This window comes from Motacilla alba, chromosome 4A, assembly GCF_015832195.1.
Source record: "Motacilla alba alba isolate MOTALB_02 chromosome 4A, Motacilla_alba_V1.0_pri, whole genome shotgun sequence".
NCBI lineage: Eukaryota > Metazoa > Chordata > Aves > Passeriformes > Motacillidae > Motacilla > Motacilla alba.
The window spans coordinates 16,794,966-16,816,749 of NC_052045.1; the positions used below are offsets into that span (position 1 = coordinate 16,794,966).

Sequence of the window (21,784 nt, forward strand, 5' to 3'; positions counted from 1 at the left end):
TAGAACAGCCTTGTCCCACACAAGTGCACTTCTTCAGTCCAGGCTGTGGGACAGCTAATTGTCAGGAACATTACCTGCCAGTGATAAATGACCACTCATTTTCAGGTGTTCAATGCTTTTATTTTGTGCTGTCAGTGCAACTTAACCACCACGGCCACCACCGTATGTGCAACAGCTTTCACAAAACAAATCTTACAAATATACAACAATATACAACAGATCAAAACATTCTTACAGTTTCCAAAGCCATGAAACCTATGCACCATGAAGTCAGACAGAAGAAATACAGCTATTACAAATACGTGACCACTAGAGGCAAAGCAGCTTTGTTTTGCAAAATCTGAGAAAGTCAACTTATTTTAAACATTATTATCCCTCTCTAATGACCCTGTGCCCAGTGTTTACCTGAGTTGTGATGGCAGTGGTTCAGTGCTTCAGCAAGAACCAGGTGTTTAAGTGTTCAGTGCAAGCCCTCAGAGATACACGTCTTTAGCCACAGCACGCTTCTTCACATACTTCCTCTACCCACATCCAAGCTGTTCCCTGCACTACAGTACTTTTCTCCTATGCTTTCCTAATCAACTAAAGCAACATCTTGTCCCCTACCAGTAGCATAAACCTAAAGAGAAACATGAAATTTGAACACAGTTTGAGCAACTGACTCAACTCTCTAAGAGAGGATAACACTTACAAAACAATATTAACAAGAGCTGGCAAACAAGAAACGAGAAGCCAAGGAGGAGCCTCCAGCTCCCAGGTTTACATTCCCTGAGGTGCATCAGGAGGTGCAGGGTTGGGGGAGGCCATGTAGCCAACCTGGGGAGGTGCTCCTGAGCTCCCAGCCTTAGGCACAGGTGGGGAATTGCCATGGGGAGGATTGACTGGATGCCAGGTGCCAATGTAGCGGTAGGCAGGAACCACAGAGTCAAAGCCAGGCAGAGGCTGCTGGCTGAAGGGGTCTGACACCACTGGGTAATACACCGGCCCATAGGACAGGGGTGGAGGCTCTGTGTTTTGGAAGTTACCTTAAAAAAACAGAACAAAAAGCACATTCACACACTTCAGCCACACTGATGGCCTTCTTAGGCAGGCTTTCATGAGTATGAAGGCAGCATTGCTCAAGTACAAACCATTTGCTGATGCCTCCAAGGGAACCTGGTGGACCTCAGCTTGCCCAGCATCAGGGAAGAGCTGGGGCACTGACTGATCCAGGACAGGAGCTGGCTCAGCATACGCTGGGTAAACTTCCACTGGAGAGGGAGGCAGCACTGGCTGCACGTACATCATGGAAGGCCAGCAGCTTTGATGGCAATACTTGCAGGAAAAGGAAAAACATGGTCACAGCCACACACTCTCCAGCCCTCCTCCAAATCGCTGCTACTTTCAGAGCTAAAGTTAGGAAAAAGTGATTTTTTTTTCCCTCCCTAGCCCTTTATGACATATAAACAAACAAAAAGCCCATCAAACCAACACAGCCTACCAGGAAAGATACCTGCAGCAACAGCCACACTGCTGTTGTGTCTTAAGTCTTTACAGACAAAGAAGATCCCCACTTATTAACTTTGTCATATTCGGAGATTTTTCCTGTTTCTTCAGTTGAAGGGGCTCACGATGCTCTTTTTACTTCCCTCAGCAGCAGCACTGACACTGCACTAACTACTGCTACAGAGAATGCTTCAGCAGAGCAGATTTCCAGAACACAGAGAAATGTGCTAACCAGTCTGAGTTCAGCTGCACAAGCCCTAGGAGACTCCATCCACACATCTCTAAGTGGTCTTTGATGACTTATCTAAGTACACAAATTCTCTTAAGAATGGCTCAGGTTCTTCCCTTCTCTTCATAGAAAGAACATTTATCCACCATCAAAATAAAAAAAAAAAACAAAAAACAAAACCAAAAAACAAACAAAAACCAAAATACTAGAAGTAAAACTGAAAAACCACCACAACCCACAGTAAAACAATTAATATGGTGTACTTCACATTTTGAGGTAGAACTTCACTTCCTTAGCCAGGCTTTAATCTCCACAAAGAAAGTCCATCCATATTAATAGTCTAGTGCACAAAATGCACATTTAGGACACTAGAAGTTTTGAATACACCAGTACATTTGTCAGGAAACCCAGCAGTTTTTACAGGCAATTGCTATACTCATTTTAAAAGCACTTACTTGCAATCCCATATTAAAATAATACCGCAAGACCTTTGTATCTGAAATTAAAGGATAGGACATTAAAGAGCAAAGGAATATGAACCAAGAAGCAAAAGCAACTTACATTAAGAACATTTTATTTGAAGTTATTCTTACCTAATAAATAGCAGTATTTCAGCACTACCTTTTCTTTAAAATTTCAAGGGTAAGGAATGTATCTTGAATATAAATAGTTGTTAAACTAGTTTTATCTTTTAAACTAAATCCAGTTAGATGTTTGTGCAATGGCAGAGTATTTGTCTGGCCAATTAATTATTTAATTCAATTACTACATTAGCTTTAGTTTTGGTTTATTCATCTTGATTACTCAAGTGATAACTCAGTTTTTTTACAAAATAATCAAAAAAGTTGTCTAAGCAACTAGGACTTTACACAGAGCTCTCACCAAATTTTGGGGCCCCCCAATTGTTATATTAAGCTCAGTGGAGGCAGGAATAAGGAATAAATTCCTTCCTCACAAGGGTACTCAGTTCCCTTCCTTCTTGCAGAGTCTTTTACTTCTGTCTTTCCTGTACTGAATAATTTGTCCCCAGCCAAGTAAGTGATATGCTGAGAAACAGTCCCAGGTGTGTGAAGGGACTTTGAAACCTCTCTCCAAAAGCAACAGGGTTTTGAACTTACAAACACATTTCCAACTGTCCAAAAGCTGTGAAGCAACTTTAAACCTTTAAAGCTGACCTACTGAAAGGACAAAAAAAAAAAAAAAAAGATGGAAAGATGGTGTGTGTTTAATCCCATGATGGAGTTCTGGAACTGTGCATGAGAAAAACTGATTTCTTGGATTTCAACACAGATTTGCTTTGAAGAGCAAGTGACCTATTCCACAGCACAGCCTTTGAGCTCCCAGCTGTACTAAAGCCAAGGGAAAGCAGGGAGACAACTCAAAAGGAGCCACTAAGGGGTTCAACTCAACAACACCTCCAGAGCTACCGTATTCCATCTTCACAAACACCCACCCTGCCCCAGACCAGGCTCCACAGTGCTTCCTTGCCCACCCATCTCCCACATTTCCCCAGCCATGCTCTCTGTGGCACTTCGTGTTGTGGTTTGCTGCAGGAAGGCAAAATTATCAGCAAAGCAAACCACAATTTTAAAATGCATGTGGATTTATTCCTCTGTTGCTGCTGCCAATTCTCAATTCTTTTACTGCTCAGCCCATTTACCAGGGCAACAATCCATGCAGCTGTTTTAGGAAACGCTCACAGATCCTTCCTTACTTAGTCCTGGAGGTATTGGTGGTCTGGCTGAAACACTGACCACAGTGATATAGTAAAAATAACCCAAAGGCTTACACAAGTGCGAACCTTTTAGTATCTAGCTGAAATTCCATCTACATCTGGAAGAAGTTGGATGTCTTTTTAAAAACCCAATTTTGTTCTTCAATTGTTTATGCAAATCTATGCAAAGCAAGCATAAGAGCTGAATGAAACAGCTGCTTCCATAGCAGCAATAACAGTACAAAGGAACTGCTGGGAGTCTGAAGTGACAAACTGACGCTGGAAATACCAACATTGGTGGAATGATGGAGAAGACATCAGTACAGTAGGAGACCAGTTTTTGTTTAGATTCCTCTTTTAGATGTCTGGAAATCAAGTCCATCTTCAGTAAAACATGCTGCTTATGAAGCAACAGCTAAGCCATAAAAAGTTATCCATTCTGATATGAAAACAAAGACCACATTGATGCCTGATAAAAATCTCATCTTGTTGACAGAGTTTTCACTGTGCTGTTGGGAAGCTCTGGCCAGTACTGAATACACTGTTTCTGAGGTCACTGTGTTAATAAACACACTTGACAAATCCTAAATGCCATTAAAACAAGATACAAGATGCTATGAAAACTGGAATAAATGCAGATACAAGTAATGCTAGAGCCCACAGCAGGATTTCCTCCCAGGTCCAGGACTTCAGTCTGTTGACAAGTCCTGCTCCCCATCTATACCAGGCTTAGTATCTTTAGCAAAGCACACAACTCCAGATCAAACACACATACTTCACCCTACCCTACTCCAAACCTGCTGAGGTTCTTAACTTAAAGGCCATCTAGATTATACTCCAGCAGTGTAACAAAAATGCTACATACAGTATTGTTAACTAGCAACCTTTAAAACTCCTACAGCCTGTGCCAAGGACGAGACCAATATGATGTGGACTGACTCAGCTGAAGAGCTCCAGGCAGGGTCTGGAGAGGTTATTAGTCCACATCCACTCCAGATTCTTGTCAGCACACTTCACACCCCATTCTCCCAAGTGGGGAAAGCCTCAGTTAAGGGCATTCAACTAAAGCTGGAAAGCAGGAGCTCTGATGTGTGCATGGGATCAGAGCGATGCTACCACAGCAGGGAAGGGAACCAGAACAGCCAAGATGAACAAATCTTGGATTTGAGGGCACAGGAGAGCCAGCAGAGCAACTGCAGAGCACAGCAGCAGCACTGTGAAAGCAGCAGGCTTGGTCTCTGCACTGCTCAACGTGGACCTTAGACACTGTCCCAGCTGATGGCAGTGTGTGACAAAGCTACACACCCAAGGAACAAACTGAGCCTACACTTCAGCCCTGGTTTGTAATACCACAGAATTACAGCTTGGAGCCATTAAGGAAAACAACAAAATACCCCACTGAACTGTGCAACAGCACAACTTATAAATACACAGTCCTTATTTTAATCAGTTATCAGAAAAGCGATTACTTGGCAACAAACAAGTATGATACAGGCCAAGCATCCTCTCCCTGGGCTTTCATTTATTTAAGGTGCTGTCTAGAGCTGCAATAATTGCATATTTGAGTCAGATACAAACTTTCTGTTCCAAACTGGGAATGAAAATGTTTTAGCATAAATATCTATATTATTTCTCATGCCCTGCGAGTTGCAGAGAGCCATTTCTTCTCACTATGTATTCTCACTTGGTGTTCTGCTAAGCTTCCATGGAGAGCACAAGTCAGAAGTGTGCTGGAGAGCAGCAAGAGTAAAGATACAAAACACCATCATTACCTCGAGGCAAATCACTGCCGCTGGGATCACAAGAGTAAGCTGGAAGAACAGCACTGGCTTCTCCCACCTCACTCACTGGGGGAAGAGGAGCTGAATAAATTGGGAATGGCACTGAAGAAACTGCTACAATTGGAAGGAAACAAATGTCACCCAAAAAGTCAACTTTGCCATGGTATGTCAAACGAGTAAGTTGTTAAGTTATGCAATTCAACATGCACTTGGACACCTTGGTGCCCCTAAATACAGGCTCTAACAAAATTCTGTTCAGCAATCACTTTGAAAGGTGTACGGAAGAAATTTTAAAACTAGATAGGAAGGTTTCCATCTCTCAAGCCTTAACTGCACTTCTATCTGCAAGCTGTATATCCCAGTTAAAGGAAAAAAAGTATTTTTCAATAATTTCTTCATATTAGAAGGCAGGCCGGACTTCTAGGGCAGACAGTTATGTAAGAGAACAACAGAGAACAGACTAATCACTTTAAATCCTCAAAAGTGTGACAGCCCACAAAAACAAGGGAAAGTCTGAGACATATCAGGACAAAAATCTTCTGGAGAGACAACTGTTAAATATCCTTTTAGGGAGCCCACACCTCTAACACAGCAGCAGGTTGGCACCAGAGAGCAGACAGCTTTGAGAACCATGCTGACTAAACTCTCATGCAGAGTAGGAATAAAAAAAAAGATAAGAAAAGAGAAAAGTGAGACAGAACTGAGCAGAATGGAAGGTAGAGATTTTCTAGATGCTAAATGAAAAGTTATAGAAGACAGGAGAAATGCTCTTTGTAAGAAGGAAAACAATTTTTTCATAAGTGCCATTTTCTAAGAGCAAAGCAGATAGAGCACCTAAGGTGGAGAGTGCACCCTGTGACTACCACAGACCTGATCTCCTTGCACAGAGGAAACTAAGGGCCACAAAAATAAACTGGAACACTCCAGCCAGTGACTGTCCTGGAAGTGATAGTGTTCTAGAGGCTTGCTACCTCAACTCAAGAGGAAAATTAGCTGTAGGAAAGGGGAGATGAAAGCAGTCACATTCAACTTCTGCCTTCTGAAAAGAATTTTCTAGCAACTTGGCATTAATGGTTAAAGGTGGCAAGGGGGGAACCCAAAGCAGAGACCTCCAATTCCCACAAAAATTCAGGGGCAACAGCCCCTTCAAAATGAGAAGCCAGCAGCCAAGTCACAGCTATGTAATTTTAAACCAAAGCAAGTGACACTTTTTTTAAAGCCTTTTAACACTTGTTTTGGATGGGGGGGAGGAAGGGAGGGGAAAATGTAACTGAAAACTTGGAAAGCCAAGTCCACAGCTGCAGTCTGTACACTCTACCTGGCCTCCCCACAGAAAAGGGAGATACTATGACAGGCTGCACTGCTGTTTGTGGGGGAGCTGCTGTTATGACAGTGGCTGGAGTAGAGGCAGCAGAATTTGAAGAGAGACCTGTAGCTGGAGCAGTATAAACATCTGTGGAGGTGGAAACTGTTGCAGAGTTCACCAACACCTGGAAAAGAGTCAAGAGTATTCAACAGTCTGCCTCTGCAACTGGCTTTGACAAAGACTATAAAGATACCACACACTTGAAAAATTCTCACTTCACATAAATCCATCTTGTAAATCCTAGCTGTAAAGGCACTAACTATCCAAACTCTGTAAAAATTGGCTTGAAAATATCAGTTTAGAGTTGCAGACACCTGCAAGGCATCTTCTGTTTCGCTTGTATTTGCAGGGAATTGCATTCTCTGCTGCCAGAGGCTGTGAGGGGTCCCCAGAAACTGTCACAGTCCAGGCAGAGTGGTTACCTCTCTGCAGGGTCACCACAATGAAGTGTGAGATACAGTTCAGAGTACCAGACACTACCTTCTGGGGATAGCTGTAGGAAGCCACTTCATCTTGAGGTGACACCGAGACTGGCCCTTCTTCCTGAAGGGATTCCAAAGCAAAGCATGGTCCATTTCAGTGGCAAAGAAGCCACAAGGCACACACACCACACCCCTATTTTTTATTTTTAAATGTATGGACTATACACTCAGAGTTGTCTTTTGTTGCTCAATTAAACACAGTTTTATTCTGGCATGCTCAGGACTGCTTTCACACCCACTGTGGAGCAACAGGTAACTAAAGATTTAGTTTCAAACAAAAAAAAATTAAATTCCAAGGTAAGCTCTATCACAGATGAGATCTCTCCAGTCCCACAGAGGAGGGCTAAGATTAACTGGAATATAACCTAAAGGGTGGCCTGATAAAAGCAAGTGCTGTCTGGAGCAGAGAAGAAAAAGTAAACAGCACTCAAATACACATTCTCTCTTTGCAGAGAGAAAGGTGGAAAATCACTGAGGTATCCTGTGCAATTCAGACTGTACTTGCAGACTCAGATAAAAACCTCACCATTCAGGGAGGAAAAGGATATATAAAGGAATGCTGATTTTATTTCTTTTATTAAGTCTCTAACCTACTATGCATCCAAGGACAGTTTCCATGAATGCCACACACCTCAATGATCTCAAATCTGAACAGTCTGTCAGTAAAACTTACCAAGTTTGCTGTAGGTTCTGCTGAACTAAACACTGTTGCAGTTTCACAGTTGGGATCTGGAGGACATAGGCAAAATTAATTGAAAAGAGCTGCACTAAATTTAATCCTTCAGAAACATATAAAAAGCTCATAATTGAGTGTTATTGCATTCACCAAATGTTCTATCAGTAAAAACTAAACTTTTACTTACCTGGAGATACATAGATATATTCTTCATGAAATTTCCCTACAAGGGGAAGAGAACAGGAAGTTTTGATTCGGGGGGGGGAAAAAAAAAGGGAAGGCAAAAAAGTTTAAACCTGGAGTTACTGCAATTATACTTCAGTGCATCTATTAATAACCTGCTTTCAGTATCATCTCACTTTGTGTCCTTTAGGAGATGTAAGGAACCTACTTTTGACAATGAAAAACACATTGACAATCTCTTAAATATTTTTTGCCTACTAATGCTTTAAGAATTCACCATTTTCACTTGCTTCTTCCTCCTCCTCTAAGGCACTCAGGGTCTGCTTGTTGGATGGAACAGAGTTTGGACCTCTCCTTGCTACCCAAAATGCCCCTGGACCATGGACAATGGGAGCACGGCTACTGTGGCTCTAAAAAGCAAAGTCAGAAGCACACATTTAGAACTAATTTAGGACCTTTCCACGCTCTATAGACAGACACACAGAACCAGGCTGGCAGACCCAGCTTGCTGCAACCAAAGCTGACTAGAAGCATCATCTCTGTGTCCATTCCAATGCAACAAACATTTCTTTCCTTCTCCTTCTGCTCTGCCTTGCATACTTAAGGCAATTCAGAAGCTTTACCATTGTCCTATGCCAGGCAATCAAGCTGCTCCCTCCCAGAACTCAGCCAGCTTTATCCCAAGCTCTAACAAAGCTGCAAAGGAGGGAGCAGATCCCAGCCAAGGCTGCATTAGCGCATTCCTCATTCTAGAGCATTCCCCCCACACCAGCAGCAAATCAGCTCATCCAAACACCGATCACCATGGAGAAAAGTCACCTTCAGTCACAACTAGTGGAACCAGAAGGTGGCTGCTGGCATAGACAGCAGTGTCTGCACTAGGCTGATCCACATTTGCAACCCTGACTATTTCAGTGAGCAGCACACCCCAAGTGACCACAGCACTCCTTCAGCTTTTTACATGCCCTTTGCTGCTGCACTGAAATCAATCTTTAGCTGCACCCCAGTTTAAAAGATCAGTTCTCTGAAGGAGGAATGAGGTTGAGATGCTTAAGTAGAAGAAGTTGATTCACTCTTGTGGTGGCTAAGGTGACACTCAAAGCTCTCCTCAGAAGCCACTGGTGACTACGAGATCGATAAAGTGCTCAGAGAGGCTTGAAAGATTTCCAAGGTTGAAGCAGAGGTGGTAAGTCAGAAGATTCTCCCACCAGGCCTCTGGCAGCATGGCAGAGTCCTCTGTGAGATGCATCTTTCCCCAGGAAATGTCACATTCCTTTACTAAACAAGACAAGGAAGAGACAGAGAAAAAGCTTTGGCATTGACAATAACAAAGTCACTGAATGAACATGAAAACCTATTCATTAGGAGCTGCAGGCAAGTCTAGCAAGGGGGGAGAAAAAGCCACTGAGCTGTATTGATTTCATGTTGGAAAAAAGAAATTGCAGGATAATGTGTCCTTATTCCTTGGCACTCTTGGAGGAAAAATCAGAGCAAAGATTACAGATCTAGTACATCAGAGCAAAGAAAAAATGACTGGTGCTGAAACAGCCCTAAGCATATTCTCTCTCCCTCATTTAAATATGAGTCTAACAATAGTTCACTGCTTCAACACAGCAAAAAAATTCAGACATACCAGGTTGGTTGTGGTTTTTTTGAATCTGGTTTCCTATTCAGATACCTAAGTATAATTTTTTTTTTTAGCACTCCCAACTTTGGACTAGGTTTAGACTACAAATAAAGAAAAAAAAAGTTTAAGAATACACTTTGCCACTTTATCTACAACTCAACCAAAAGACTCCTTCAAGAAAAGTCTAGGTTTGCAATTTTTTTCCTGTTTCAGGAGCAGAAGAAACTGTGTCAGGAACAACATGTTAATCCAAAACATCACAACTACAAATTCGTAAGGAAAAAACCCAGTCTATCACTATCCAGTTTCTGAATCTTGCTCCCCAAATGATAAATTATAGTGTGGCAAACAAGTGAAAAGCTTTCTCCCACAATATTTAGAGCTAGACAGACATGCACAGGAGGAAAAGATTTTGTTTTCAAACTGCAATAGAAAGGAGAAACCTGATTATGTTTATGAAAATATGCTTAAAAGAAAACAAGTGTTGCTACTGAGGATACCAAGAAGGGAGTATCTAGAAAAACTGAGGTTTCAAGCAGGTTTTACAGGAACTAGACTAATTTCAGTCTTCCATTGTCAAAAATACATTCACTGCTAAATCTTACTCCAAGAAAACCAAAAAAACCTGCTGTATATTTAGGTAAAGAATCACCGTGCATGTAGTTTCCCCCTCCTCCTCTCTCTCTGAGCGACTTCAGCTTACCCTTTGTTCATAACTCACAGGCAGAGCAGGAAAAGCAGTGTCATCTCCTTCAATTTCACAGAAAGTTACAGTTTCCTCTGGCCCCTGGGGCTCCTCGGCAGCCCCTGGCACAAAGCCGTACTGGCACTCCTTGTTCACACAGGGCAGCGGGCGGCGGCTGCGGCTGTACGAGCTGGGGAGCAAGAGAGGAGGTGAGCAGTCACCACCACCTGCACTTCCACCTGCCTTTGGCCGCTCAGTTTCAACTCAGCTCTTTATGCAGAGCCTTTTTCACACTGCTTTTTTTTCACTGCTTTTTCAACTCTGCTGCAAACAGGCAATTCATAGCATTGTACCCAATTCCTGGTAGAGCAACTTTTGGTGGAAGAGGTTTGTTGTCACTCACCAGGACAAGTTGTCATAACTCTGACAGCCTCCCTTCCCTGGGCTGGGGTAGAATGCTAGCTGAGGGCTAAGCATGTCTATAAAACAGGCAGATCCCCTGAGTTTAAAGGGGAAAAGATGCAACTACCAGAAGTGTCACTGTCATATTTTCTGAAAAAATCCCTTCGTCAGGATTTCTTCCGGGAAGCTGAGAAGCCTCAGAGAAAAATTAGAACAATAATTATCTCATTTGCTTCTCCAGTGTTTTGCTGCTTTGGAATGTGTTTGGGGATTGTTTATCCAGCAGGTGGCTGTTTGATTGGTTTCACGTGAATTGTTTTAACTTAGTGACCAATCACAGTCAGGCTGTGTCAGGACTCTGGAGAGTGTCACAAGTTTTCATTATCATTCTTTGTAGCCTTCTGTCTGTATCCTCTCTACTCTTTAGTATAGTTTAGTATAGTATTGTTTAATATAATATCATAAAATAGTAAGTTAGCCTTCTAAGAACATGGAGCCAGATTTCTCAATTCCTCCTCTGGCTGGGGAACCCTGAAAATAGCACACAGAAGTGCCTCTCAGCTGTAGTTTTACCTGAACAGCACAAACTCTCTCCTACCCAGTATGCAGCAAGCAAACAAGTGGCCAACTCATGTTTTCAAAGCTTCCTACCTCGGCATCCCAGAGTCTCGGTGCTGTCTGGGGGGATTCTGCTGGTGATAGGGTTTGTAGGGTGCCATGCCTGCACCGCCCTGGGAGCAGTGGATGGGAGGGAAGCGCCCTGAGGGAGCACTGTGCTGCAGCCGGGGGGGCAGCACTGGCTGGCCCCTGCTGTAAGCCACAGCCATGAACACTTCCTTCCCACGGACCTTCTTGAGCATCCTCTTCCGTGTTTTCATATCCATTTCTGCAGTTTCCATTGAGGACAGAAAAGAGATTTACGCCTTAAACCTGAGCCATGGCCTCAAATGATAAAGAATTAATATTTGAACCCATAGAGAAGAAAGCCAGTGGCCTATTCCAGAAAAAGTGCACTGTAAATATGAACACTGCAGACCCTTCTTTAAAAGAATCAAGCGGAATTCTACATGATACAAGCATCTGACATGGGACTACCTTCCCAGCTTCAGCTGATCCAATGAGTATTCAGTGTTAAAACCTCTCTATGCAGGGTGTGTTTATTTATAAAAGTAAAAAAACCTCACAACTCCTCCTCCAAATTAAATTGAACCCATATTTAAGTGGGACCCTGGTCCATCCACACATCTGACCTGCTAATGACTGGTCAGAAAAGCTCTGATTCACTGATATGTCTTTTAGATGGTTCTCAAGTGGCAAACTTGTTCTGGGCAACTTTGAGCAATACCAGATTTGCTCTATATTTCAATAGATTTACTTTTTTGCAAAGTCAAATTCATCCCTGTCTGAAAGATAACTTTCCATCAAACCCCCACAGCAGCCAAGTTTTACATCACAGGGTGAATTGAGAACATCCAATATCCAAAGACTGGTACAGTTACAACTCTCATGAGCAAGTCCCCTACTTCCCCAGGGAAGAAATGCTTCTGGATGCCTTGTACAAACCTATTCCTGAGAAGTGTCCGCCTGTTACTTTCTGATAAGCTCCTCCTCTTCTGCTGTGAGCCATATTCCAAGCAAGGACAGGAGCCACTTGTGACACTGGCTTTAAGTTTGCCAAAGGAACTGTGTGCCTGCAGGAAGGACACCCATGTTAGCAGTGCCCCAGGGATACACTCTGCACAACAACATAAGCTGAAGCAACACCAAGACAGAGGAAAATAGCTTGTGAAAATAAATAATCTGTTTCTCTGGCACCAAGCACACATTACTGCTACTTGTTTAATAAGAAATGACAAGCTAGCTTTAGTTTAAACACTATTATTTCCTGGGTCAAGTCTCTCTCTCCTGCCTGCATTAGTGTGCCTCCAGAGGTACATCTAAAAGCAGGGGACAAAGAATTTTTGCAGGATGTCGTCAACCTCCACTTTGGAGGAGGGTGAATGATTGAACAGCAAGGGGGAGAAACTGATTAGATTCACCAGAAGTGCCAATTATTTTGTTGTTTGGGCACAACAAAAACTCCAGAGAAACCCAACAGCAGAGGGCAATTTGCCCTCTGTGAATTAAGCCCAAACTGTAAAAATCACTTTTACATTCCAGTGACGGAAGAGCAGCAAGATTTCACAGAAAGCATTACAATAATGATTTCGGTCATTAGAAAAAAAAATAAAGCCCTCAACCAGAAAGAGTTTAAACTTGAAGTCATCACCAGACTGCTTACTTTTCTGCCAGCTCCTCAACAAATACAGTCAATGTGTTGCTATCCTGTCCAACTTCCTGGATGTGAGCATTGTAATACTTTTCTCCTGGTTCCAGACGCACCTGGAGAGAGAACAAGTGAAGCTCTAAAAAACTTAAACTGCATCAGAATATTGTCCACAAACCACAGCACAGACTGCTCCCATCCAGTCCCATGTTAGTGCGCTGGCCCAGGAGTCTCAAATACTTCTTCAAAACAGCAACCAAAATAAAGAGCGCTGTACTAACTCCAGGGAGGATTAAAAAAAAAAAAAATCATTCTTGTGAGCAACTGAGAGGCAAGATACCAGCTCCCTAACTTATTTTTATCCCCTGTGCCCAGCAGATAAGTGCCAAGGAAGGCTGCTGCTTAAGAACTTGAGGAAAACAGAAGATAAAGTAGGAAAAGGAAAGCTCTGCTCAGTAACAAACAAATCACTGAGTGAATCATTAGAGCTACCTTAAAGATTGATTAAAAAAATGTGCCCTCACTACATATGACATCAGAATACAAAGAAAATTGACCTTCCTTTCAGCATCTCCTGTCCACATCATTCTACTCCTCCCTTTTTAGCTTTTCCCTTTTTATTTTATGAAAATATTTTGCTACTTCACTGTTGAGAAAGATAAGACTATCCACAATTGTTGCTTAAGCCAAGCAAAAATCCAAAGACAACTACATCAAAAGCACCCCCTGTGCATTTTGAGCTCTGCCTCAAACTTCCACACTCAGAGAATGCAGATGACTGGTTTACATTGAATCCCCAAACTGCTTTCCTATGAGACTACCAAGTTTAAAGGTAGATTTTAGAAAGAAATTACATTTCAAAGAACATTACAGGGAAGAAAATGAGAAAAGCGTTAGAAAATTTTATGAAGTCAAATGACTTCATGGTTTATCATAGTCCATTTAAAGTGGTTTTAACAGTTTATCAGAACTGAGTCTCCTTTGAGTACTAACCTGACACTTATCTCCTAAATAGTACTGTCTCCCAGCAAACACCATGTAGTCAGTTTTTTGAAGCTCTAAAAAGAAATGAATAAATAAATAAATGGGGGGGAAAAGCCTTTAAGCAACTGTTCTTTCTTCACATATCCTACAAGTACTTCATGACAGCAGCCAACTACAATTTATAGGCCAATTGAGTAAAATACTTCCTGTGCATACCTGAATATTCCCCATAGTAACAGCAGAGTAACTCTAGGTGTTCTTACAATAGACCATAACCAGGCTAAGTCACATGAGACCAGCAACAGCCAGATAATGCAGCAAGCAGCACTACAACACTGCAGCTTCTGTGGTGGCACAGAGCTAATCCTGCATTTAAGATAAATCCTGGAATTAAAAATGTTGGACATCTCTTATCTTGCCAGAGTCCCAGTGGCACTTGGCAAACATGAAATGTCATCCAGGAAAAGCTAACATTGCCTAAAGTCTCCTTGTTGTTAGATTTCAGCTTTTTTTACCTCTGTTCCTTGCCTGGCTTTTCTGCATGTCAGTATTCTACACAGATAATTGGTTACCACACTCTGTTCCAAGAATTTTAATGATCCTCATTACTGATTACGCCATGGTGAAATGCTGGAGTTCTTCAGCATGCAAAACACTTTGGGTCAGACATCAAGTATCACTTTAAAACTCCTCTTTCTTGGTAACTTCTTGCTTTACAGATCAGGCACAGAGAACGCCAAAAGGCAGCCAACCTTTCCCAAGCCACCAGAACCACAAAATCTCTGCAGAATGTTCAAGCCCAGGAGGGCTGGGAGGCAGGAGAAAAACTCATCTGACAGATCTCAATGCTAAATTTGAGATCTTCATTATTATACAATTCTGAGGCCAAAATCGTGCTCTAAAAAGAAGTCTTTGCACACATGCTGTAACAAAAAACTCTCACATTTGAATGCTTTCCAATACAACAGAATGGCAATAGAGTTCTGTGCTCCGCTTTGAATCCTCCCATTTCCTGTGTACAGTCAATGAGTAGCAGAGATCAGATTTTTAGCAACCTTGTACCATTATACAGTATCAAAAGCAGGGTATTTTGTACTTTGAATGCCAGACAGGAAACCAAGAACATGTCCTACCTACAGCTCTCTGCCAAGTTCACCTGTGCCTTTCACATTTCAGCTGTGAAGAAACAGGTGACAGGACTCAAGATTCATAAATTTAATGCTAACCCTACTACAGGAAGAGCTTTTTGTCTTTTCTCTTTCCAAAGATACCTTTTCTACTGTCCAGCCAAACATCAAACTCCACATTTCGATAGATGGTAGAGTCCAGTGCCTTTAGCACTTTATATGGAACAGGCATCTTTGGAGGATTTTCTGGAGGCTAAAAACAGAATTGGAATGGAGCATTAACAAGTGCATTTCATGTGTTCAGCACAATCTCTATTCTGCCAGCATCTGTGCACCATTTAAAAAAAGTACAGATGCTATTTTCCAAAATTTTCACTTCCACTGTATTTCCCTAAAAACTAAAACTCAAGAGTGAAAGTAGATCTAGGCAGTCAGGTGCTGAGCAAACTGACTCTGGAAAGCAGAAGAGGCTCAAGAGTAACACTTGGCATTGTTCTGTACTCAGAATGAATCAAAGGAAGCCAACCAGAGCAATGAAACCACAGCTTCAAAAGTAAGCGAGCATTTCAGTTTTTGTATCTGAGAACTCTGTACAATTTCTAGAAGTATTCTGAAGCAATTTATAGTATGGTCAAGACAAAAGTGAACTAATTTAAACCACATTCTGGGAAAAACAAATCAGGAAATGTCTGCTAAGCTCCATCTTTTGGGGGAAATAAAAAATCAGGTAGAGAAGGAGTAGAGAATTTCAGAAAGTAAGAGCCATTTCCAGTTTCAGAGAAACTCAAGAGCAGAACCAAAAGAAAAGTAGATGGAAGAAACAGGCCACCTACTAACCAGAAATACATTTTTAGAAAGTGGTAAAGAGGATTTAGCCCTAACAAGGGTAACATCATACAACAGGAAAAAAACCCCAAAAGCAAACCATAAGGATTTTCCCCCGAACTGCCAAACCTTTTGTTCTTCAATGCTTTGTTTGAACTTGGTTTCCTGTGGATTGTCAGCATCATTGCCTTCCCAGTCGTCCAGTCTAGAAAATTGAAAATAAGATTACAAAAGCCACAACACAATCTCTAGCCAGGATTAACACCACCAACTGTTCAGACAACCTGAAAAAGCACCATGGTGCCATCAAGTGGCACAATTTGCCTTAAACACCAGCAAGGTGCAATGCAGTGCAGGACCAGCCTTTTCCAAGCTTTAAGAACTTGACCTTTGCTTGTTCCAATACCCACCCCTAATGAAGGCTACTGCTTGCTTTAGGAAAGGATGAAGGTGATCCCACTGACTGAATTCTTGCACTTTCAAGTAAAAAGGACACTCTGTGCCAGGTACCATCAAACCAATGCTGTCTGCAAGCATCCAGAGGCAGTTCTCAAGCCTTTCAGAGCTATGGAGGCTTAGAAGAGTAATAAGTCTCTCATTAAAAAAATAAGAAGAAAGCTCTAATGAATAAGGAGCAATTTTACTTACAAGTAAGCTGTCATTTTACAGAGTAACACACAACTATAACACAGCCTGCAGCAGACGACAGTCAATCATGTGGCATTTCCCAGCTCCAAGAAAAGCACACTCTCTTCCACAATACACTTGAGCTTTGTGTTTGTGTCATAAGAAGAGTTAACATTCCATAAAAATTCATAGAAACTTGGAAAAGTTGTCCTCTGCAAGGTTTTTAAGGTGTTTTTTTTTTTCTTTCCTCTTACCAGATCCCCTTCCCAACATACTACCTCTTTTCTGATGGATTTCGGGGCACTTTTTCATGGAGGCAACCAAAGTTTGCATCCTCACTTCCTACAGGAGCACTGTTTCTGTTCTTCTTGGATCCACTTCGAAACACCTCAACTGCAGACCTTAATTCTTCCTCATCCATGCCAAACACATCTTTGTAGAGGATCTCATATAATACAGCTGAACAAACCAACACAAAGCTCAATAATATGAGATCCATAAGAACTCCTGCAGTTTAAGGCAGGCAGATCTTCAGATATTATCTACTGTTACAAGGCTGCAGTGACATCAAATTCAGTTAAGGACAGCATCATAAAATAACTCAGTTGGGAATAAGGGACCTCTGGAAGTCATTTAGTCCAAAACCCACTTAACAGGTTAAAAAAATTAGTCTATGCATAAAAATATACAGGAAGTGAGCTTCCATCTCTCTTCTCCCCACCCCTGAAAACTGAAACAAGCCCTGACTCTAAACATATGAAAACGCACAATTCTCTTCCACAGAAAAATGATTTCAAGTTTACCCTGGCAAATGGCAGCATTTTCCTGAAATTGTTTTGTATACACAGAGTCATAATGGCCATTACTGGAACAACACAGTAAAATCTGGGAAAATAAAAAAAAAAAGTTTTAAGGCTGGAATGATGCAATCCCATCAATTACAATGAATTCAGTTAATTATGATATCCTTTCATTCTACAGTTGACACCAACTCACCAAGAAAACAGTAAATATTCTCAATAGAAACATGAAAAAGCTGAGCTTTTTTTGAGCTGTACATCAGCTCAATACCTAAATTTCAGTTAAGTCTCTAAGTAACTTTGTATCATACAAAGAAAAAACCCCATCTGTACATCCTGCTGTATTGAACATGAAACAGGAGTTTGTTTCCAAGACCACCATTTGCTCAGGAGGTAAAATAAATACAACCCACTGAATGCAGCACTCTGAGACACCCTATCCCAAGTGTCAAAGGCACATTTCATCCTTCTCTGCCTGCAAGATTAGAAGAGTATTTACTTCTCTAGCCCTTAACAACTTGCTTTTGAGAAGCAGAAGAGATGCTTTCTGCATCACATGCATTGACACATCATGTAAACACGTGCCACCAAACTTCTTGGCACACAACCACAGCCAACTGCAACGGGCAGAAGCCCTGAGGCAGCTGTCAGCACACTGCCAGCGAGGATGCTTCCCAGAAAACCAGCTCCCAGAAGGAGCCCAGATGCCAGGACTCTTAATTCTGGGTGCTCTGTGGATTCTGCCAACACAAGCTCTCCTCTTGCGGTGAGGAGCAGCAACACCAGAAGGAGCTGCTGCCCAAACTCAACAGTAATGCCAGACAGCTGCCAACACTTAATGAGAGTTCTGGTGGGAAAGCCTTGAGCACTTAGACCATGCTGTTTGATTTTTAAACTCAGCTCATTTTAGAATTAAATTAAGCTACAGAGGAAACTGGGTAGATGAAGAATGAAGCACATGTAATGAAGACAGAAATGCTCATCAACAGATCAGTAACAGCTGCAGCAGCACAGGTTCAGAGCAGACTGGCCACCTTGGCAAATCCAGCAGCCCACACTGAAATCCACACCGCAGCAGCTTCACTGGCATCCTGCCTGAAGTAGCCACACGTTTGTGCACCCACACCCACACAGCTCCAGAAAGCACCAGAGGGGTCAGATGCAAGGTAGTACACAGTATTTGTCCTTTATGCTCCTTCCTTTTGCTCCCAGCAGGAGTTCTGATGTAGATAAGCTGCTCCAGTAACTCCCAATCTGAACTGGGATCAGTTTGTAGGTCACAAAAATCAATCCATTTGTTACAGTCATCCCTTCCCATTAACTTCCCCTTTTCAGGGAAAAAATTGCACAACACATCCAGCTTCAGGAAAAGTAAGGAAACAGACTGGCAGGGGAACAGAAGGAAATTGCCCTCACTTCTACTGACCTTGCCTTCAAAGCCATTGTCTGTAGCACGTGTGGGTGACTTCCCAGGGTACCGGTACACAATGAAGTCTCGCCTAGGTAAGCAGAGGGAAAACAAAACTTGCAAGAGCACACTTTCAGTAAACCATCTCATGAAGAAGTTTCCAGGGAGCAGTTTAGAGCTGTTGGTTTACAGAAAAAAAATCAAGCAAAGCACTTTCCCTGATAAATGAATGCTACCATAAAGGAACAGACAGATGAGCAAACCTATCTTGAGGGGAAAACAAAAATTATCTGTGAAAGACCATGATGTTTACTCACAGATTAAGTCAAGTACTTATACTTACAGAAGGGTGCTCAGACTCTGAGACTATTCAGTCTAAGTGATTTAGGCACCCTGTAAAAGGACTAGAACCTCAGTGCTGGGAGCTAGTAATTCCTGCCAAACTTCAGTTGATCCTTTAGTACTGGGACAGAGTGAGCCTGCAAAAGGAGGCTTCTATCTCCTACCACTAGAGAGCCAGACTGCTTTTTATAGATGGCATCACTTAATTAGCTTATTTCAGCAAGACAGCAGCACCAGCACAGTTCTGTGTTACCTCTGAAATAAATAGCAGTGCTCACACACCAGGTAGGGCAGGTACTCCTCACTCCTGGAGCTTTCAAGAACAACTACATGAGTTTTAGCCATGCTTGTAACTACCACACAGTGTTTGACTGCACACAGCTCCTCAGTTTTCCCCACTTTCCAGTCTTCAGCCACTAGAAGCAAACACTTGACATTCAAGTTTAATATCAGCAAAAAGATAACAAACAAGCATCCCTGGAAACTGACCCTGCCCTTAATCCCCATTAGAACAGGGGCTGTGATGGCACCATTTACATGGCAGTTAAGTAAGTTTTTTTAGGGAAGCATTTCTCATCCTGTTTCACACATTCACTTCTCAGTGGCAAACACACAAAGTTCTGGGCCCAGAACCCCCACACCAAGTGCAAAGAAGCAAACCTTAGAAAGAGGTACTTACTTGTACATCATTGATAAAGCACTTATTTCCAACTGGCCAGCACTTTCCTGTGCCATATGAGGAGATTATGTGAGATAACAGAAGAATCTAAACATCAACAACTACATTCTACATTTCTGTAGTATTAAAATACCTGTTCAAAATCATCAGTTTGTTACAGCAATAATGCTCTGAAAGTTGAGATACAAGGATTTGAGGGACAGCGAGGTAAAAGGAGTCTGCTACATGGGGTGGCCACAATTACCACAATTTGTAAGACTGAGCTGCTCCAAAATCACTTTAGGTATCTTTTTTTTTAAACCTACATTTGTTTCAGAAACTGCTGCACTCACCAAGGTTACTGGTTAAAGAATAAAGAAACAGAAGTTTGAACAGTAAAGGAAGAAGCAGGGGATTGTAAAGCCTGACAAGACATTTTATATAAGGTATACTCCACATATTTTCCTTTTTTCTTCTTAAAGAGCTACAGTTATGAATAAGCTTTTACTGTCCAGACTGCAGAGACTGCTCCTTTGTACCCATACAAATTCCCTACTAAAACTGATATTGTTTATACATTTACACTTTATTCACATTTATCAGTACAAACCATTAGTATTACTTATGTAATTGATTCCCCAAGATTTGGGTCTATCTAAAAAAACCCCACAAACTCAAATAACCACATTTTAAATAACCACCTAAACGCCTTCCTGTTCTAGTCGCTTCAAAGATAAATCTCTTAATAAATCTCAAATCAGGCTTACCTTTGGATCTCCTAGTCGTTCTAGGTATTTCTCAAACGAGCCTTCCACATACTTTTAACAAAACAAAGAAGAAAACAAATATAAAAATGTAGGCAGTTAGAAAGCAAAGTTAAAATTAAACCTAAAGACTACTTAACAGCTACCAGCTGTTGATTTGGAGGGGGGAAGGCATGTAGAACATAGGAATGATTTGGAGTATCAATGTGAGAATACCAAGAGATCCTAAAAAATATTAAGGATATGAGTCTAAGTAATATTCAAGTTCCTCCTAGATTAGATGAAGGAGATGAAGGGCTTAAATGCGATTACAGGGGAAACAGAAAAACCCCAAAACACAACCCCCCAAAAACACATCAGTGGCCTACAAGCCCTCACTGCACACACACAAATTGCCACAGACAAAACCAACAAAAAAAGCACACCTCTAAACTCCATGACTTTTTGTAATTATTCCCGAATTTCCCAGCTTCTTTCGATATTTATTTCTTGCTCCAAAAATCTAAACATCTCCCACCTACTAAATTCTACAGTGGTCACTCCACAGAGAATATACTACACAAACAACTTGCCCCACTCACTGCTCAGGTTTTAGTAACTTGTTTACAGGAACTTCAGAACCAAAGTCAAAGAAAACTTGTGCAACTGCAACTCAACATAAGGAAGCAGTAATTTCTCCTGACTTTCAAGCATCAAGCGTGACAAACCATCGTGTTCCCAGTGCTAAACCACTGGCCTCCTCCCACAGCGCTTCCCAGCCGCACGCACCCAGCTCAGATGCAGAACACACGGTACTTACGGATTCAAACCTCGACTGGTGCTGCCTCATAAACGAGACGCAAGCTTTCCTAACTTCTGCGTGATGAATTTGAGATGAAAACAGCTGGAAAAATAACGGTAACAAAGGAGAAAACGTCAAGAGTTTAACTTACGCCTGGCGTTAGGCGTGAATTCTCCAGACATACGCCACCACAGCAGGAGGCGGTGCAGAGGCTGGGCGGCACCTGGGGACACCTGAAGCTGAGGGGAGCCCAAGCGCCCGGAGCCGGTGGCACCCATCCCCACACACATTCCCAGCCATCCTCACCCATCCCCGCTGCCGCCTGCTCGCTCTGGGCACCCGGCCGGGTCCCCAGGAGCTCTCTGGGGGCGCCCCCGGCCCGCCCCGGGCCTGAGGCGCCCCGGCTGCCCCCAGCCCGGCCGGCTGCGCACCTGCTCGGAGACGGCTCGGAAGAGGCAGGAGGCGTCCTTGGCCGTCATCTTGCGGTACAGCCCCAGGCTGCCCAGGTACTCGTCCATGGCCACCTCGCTGAAGGACTTCTGCCCGAAGTACTTCTTGGAGCCTTTGTGCAT

The 21,784-nt window shown here is 42.3% G+C and overlaps 1 protein-coding gene across 1 annotated transcript; it reads right to left on the reverse strand.

Annotated features, from left to right (window-relative positions):
* Positions 1-759: 759 nt before the first annotated feature.
* LOC119694954 (putative bifunctional UDP-N-acetylglucosamine transferase and deubiquitinase ALG13) lies at positions 760-21,784 on the reverse strand. Its single transcript, XM_038122653.1, has 22 exons — positions 21,644-21,784; positions 21,231-21,314; positions 20,435-20,485; positions 19,689-19,735; positions 18,686-18,758; positions 17,263-17,344; positions 16,738-16,918; positions 15,962-16,037; positions 15,152-15,260; positions 13,890-13,954; positions 12,912-13,012; positions 12,194-12,321; positions 11,282-11,516; positions 10,247-10,418; positions 8,194-8,326; positions 7,921-7,956; positions 7,731-7,786; positions 6,528-6,699; positions 5,201-5,323; positions 2,170-2,210; positions 1,131-1,314; positions 760-1,025 (listed from the first exon to the last, which is right to left on the reverse strand). The coding sequence occupies exons 1-22, from the start codon at positions 21,782-21,784 to the stop codon at positions 760-762; spliced, it is 2,556 nt and encodes an 851-aa protein (XP_037978581.1).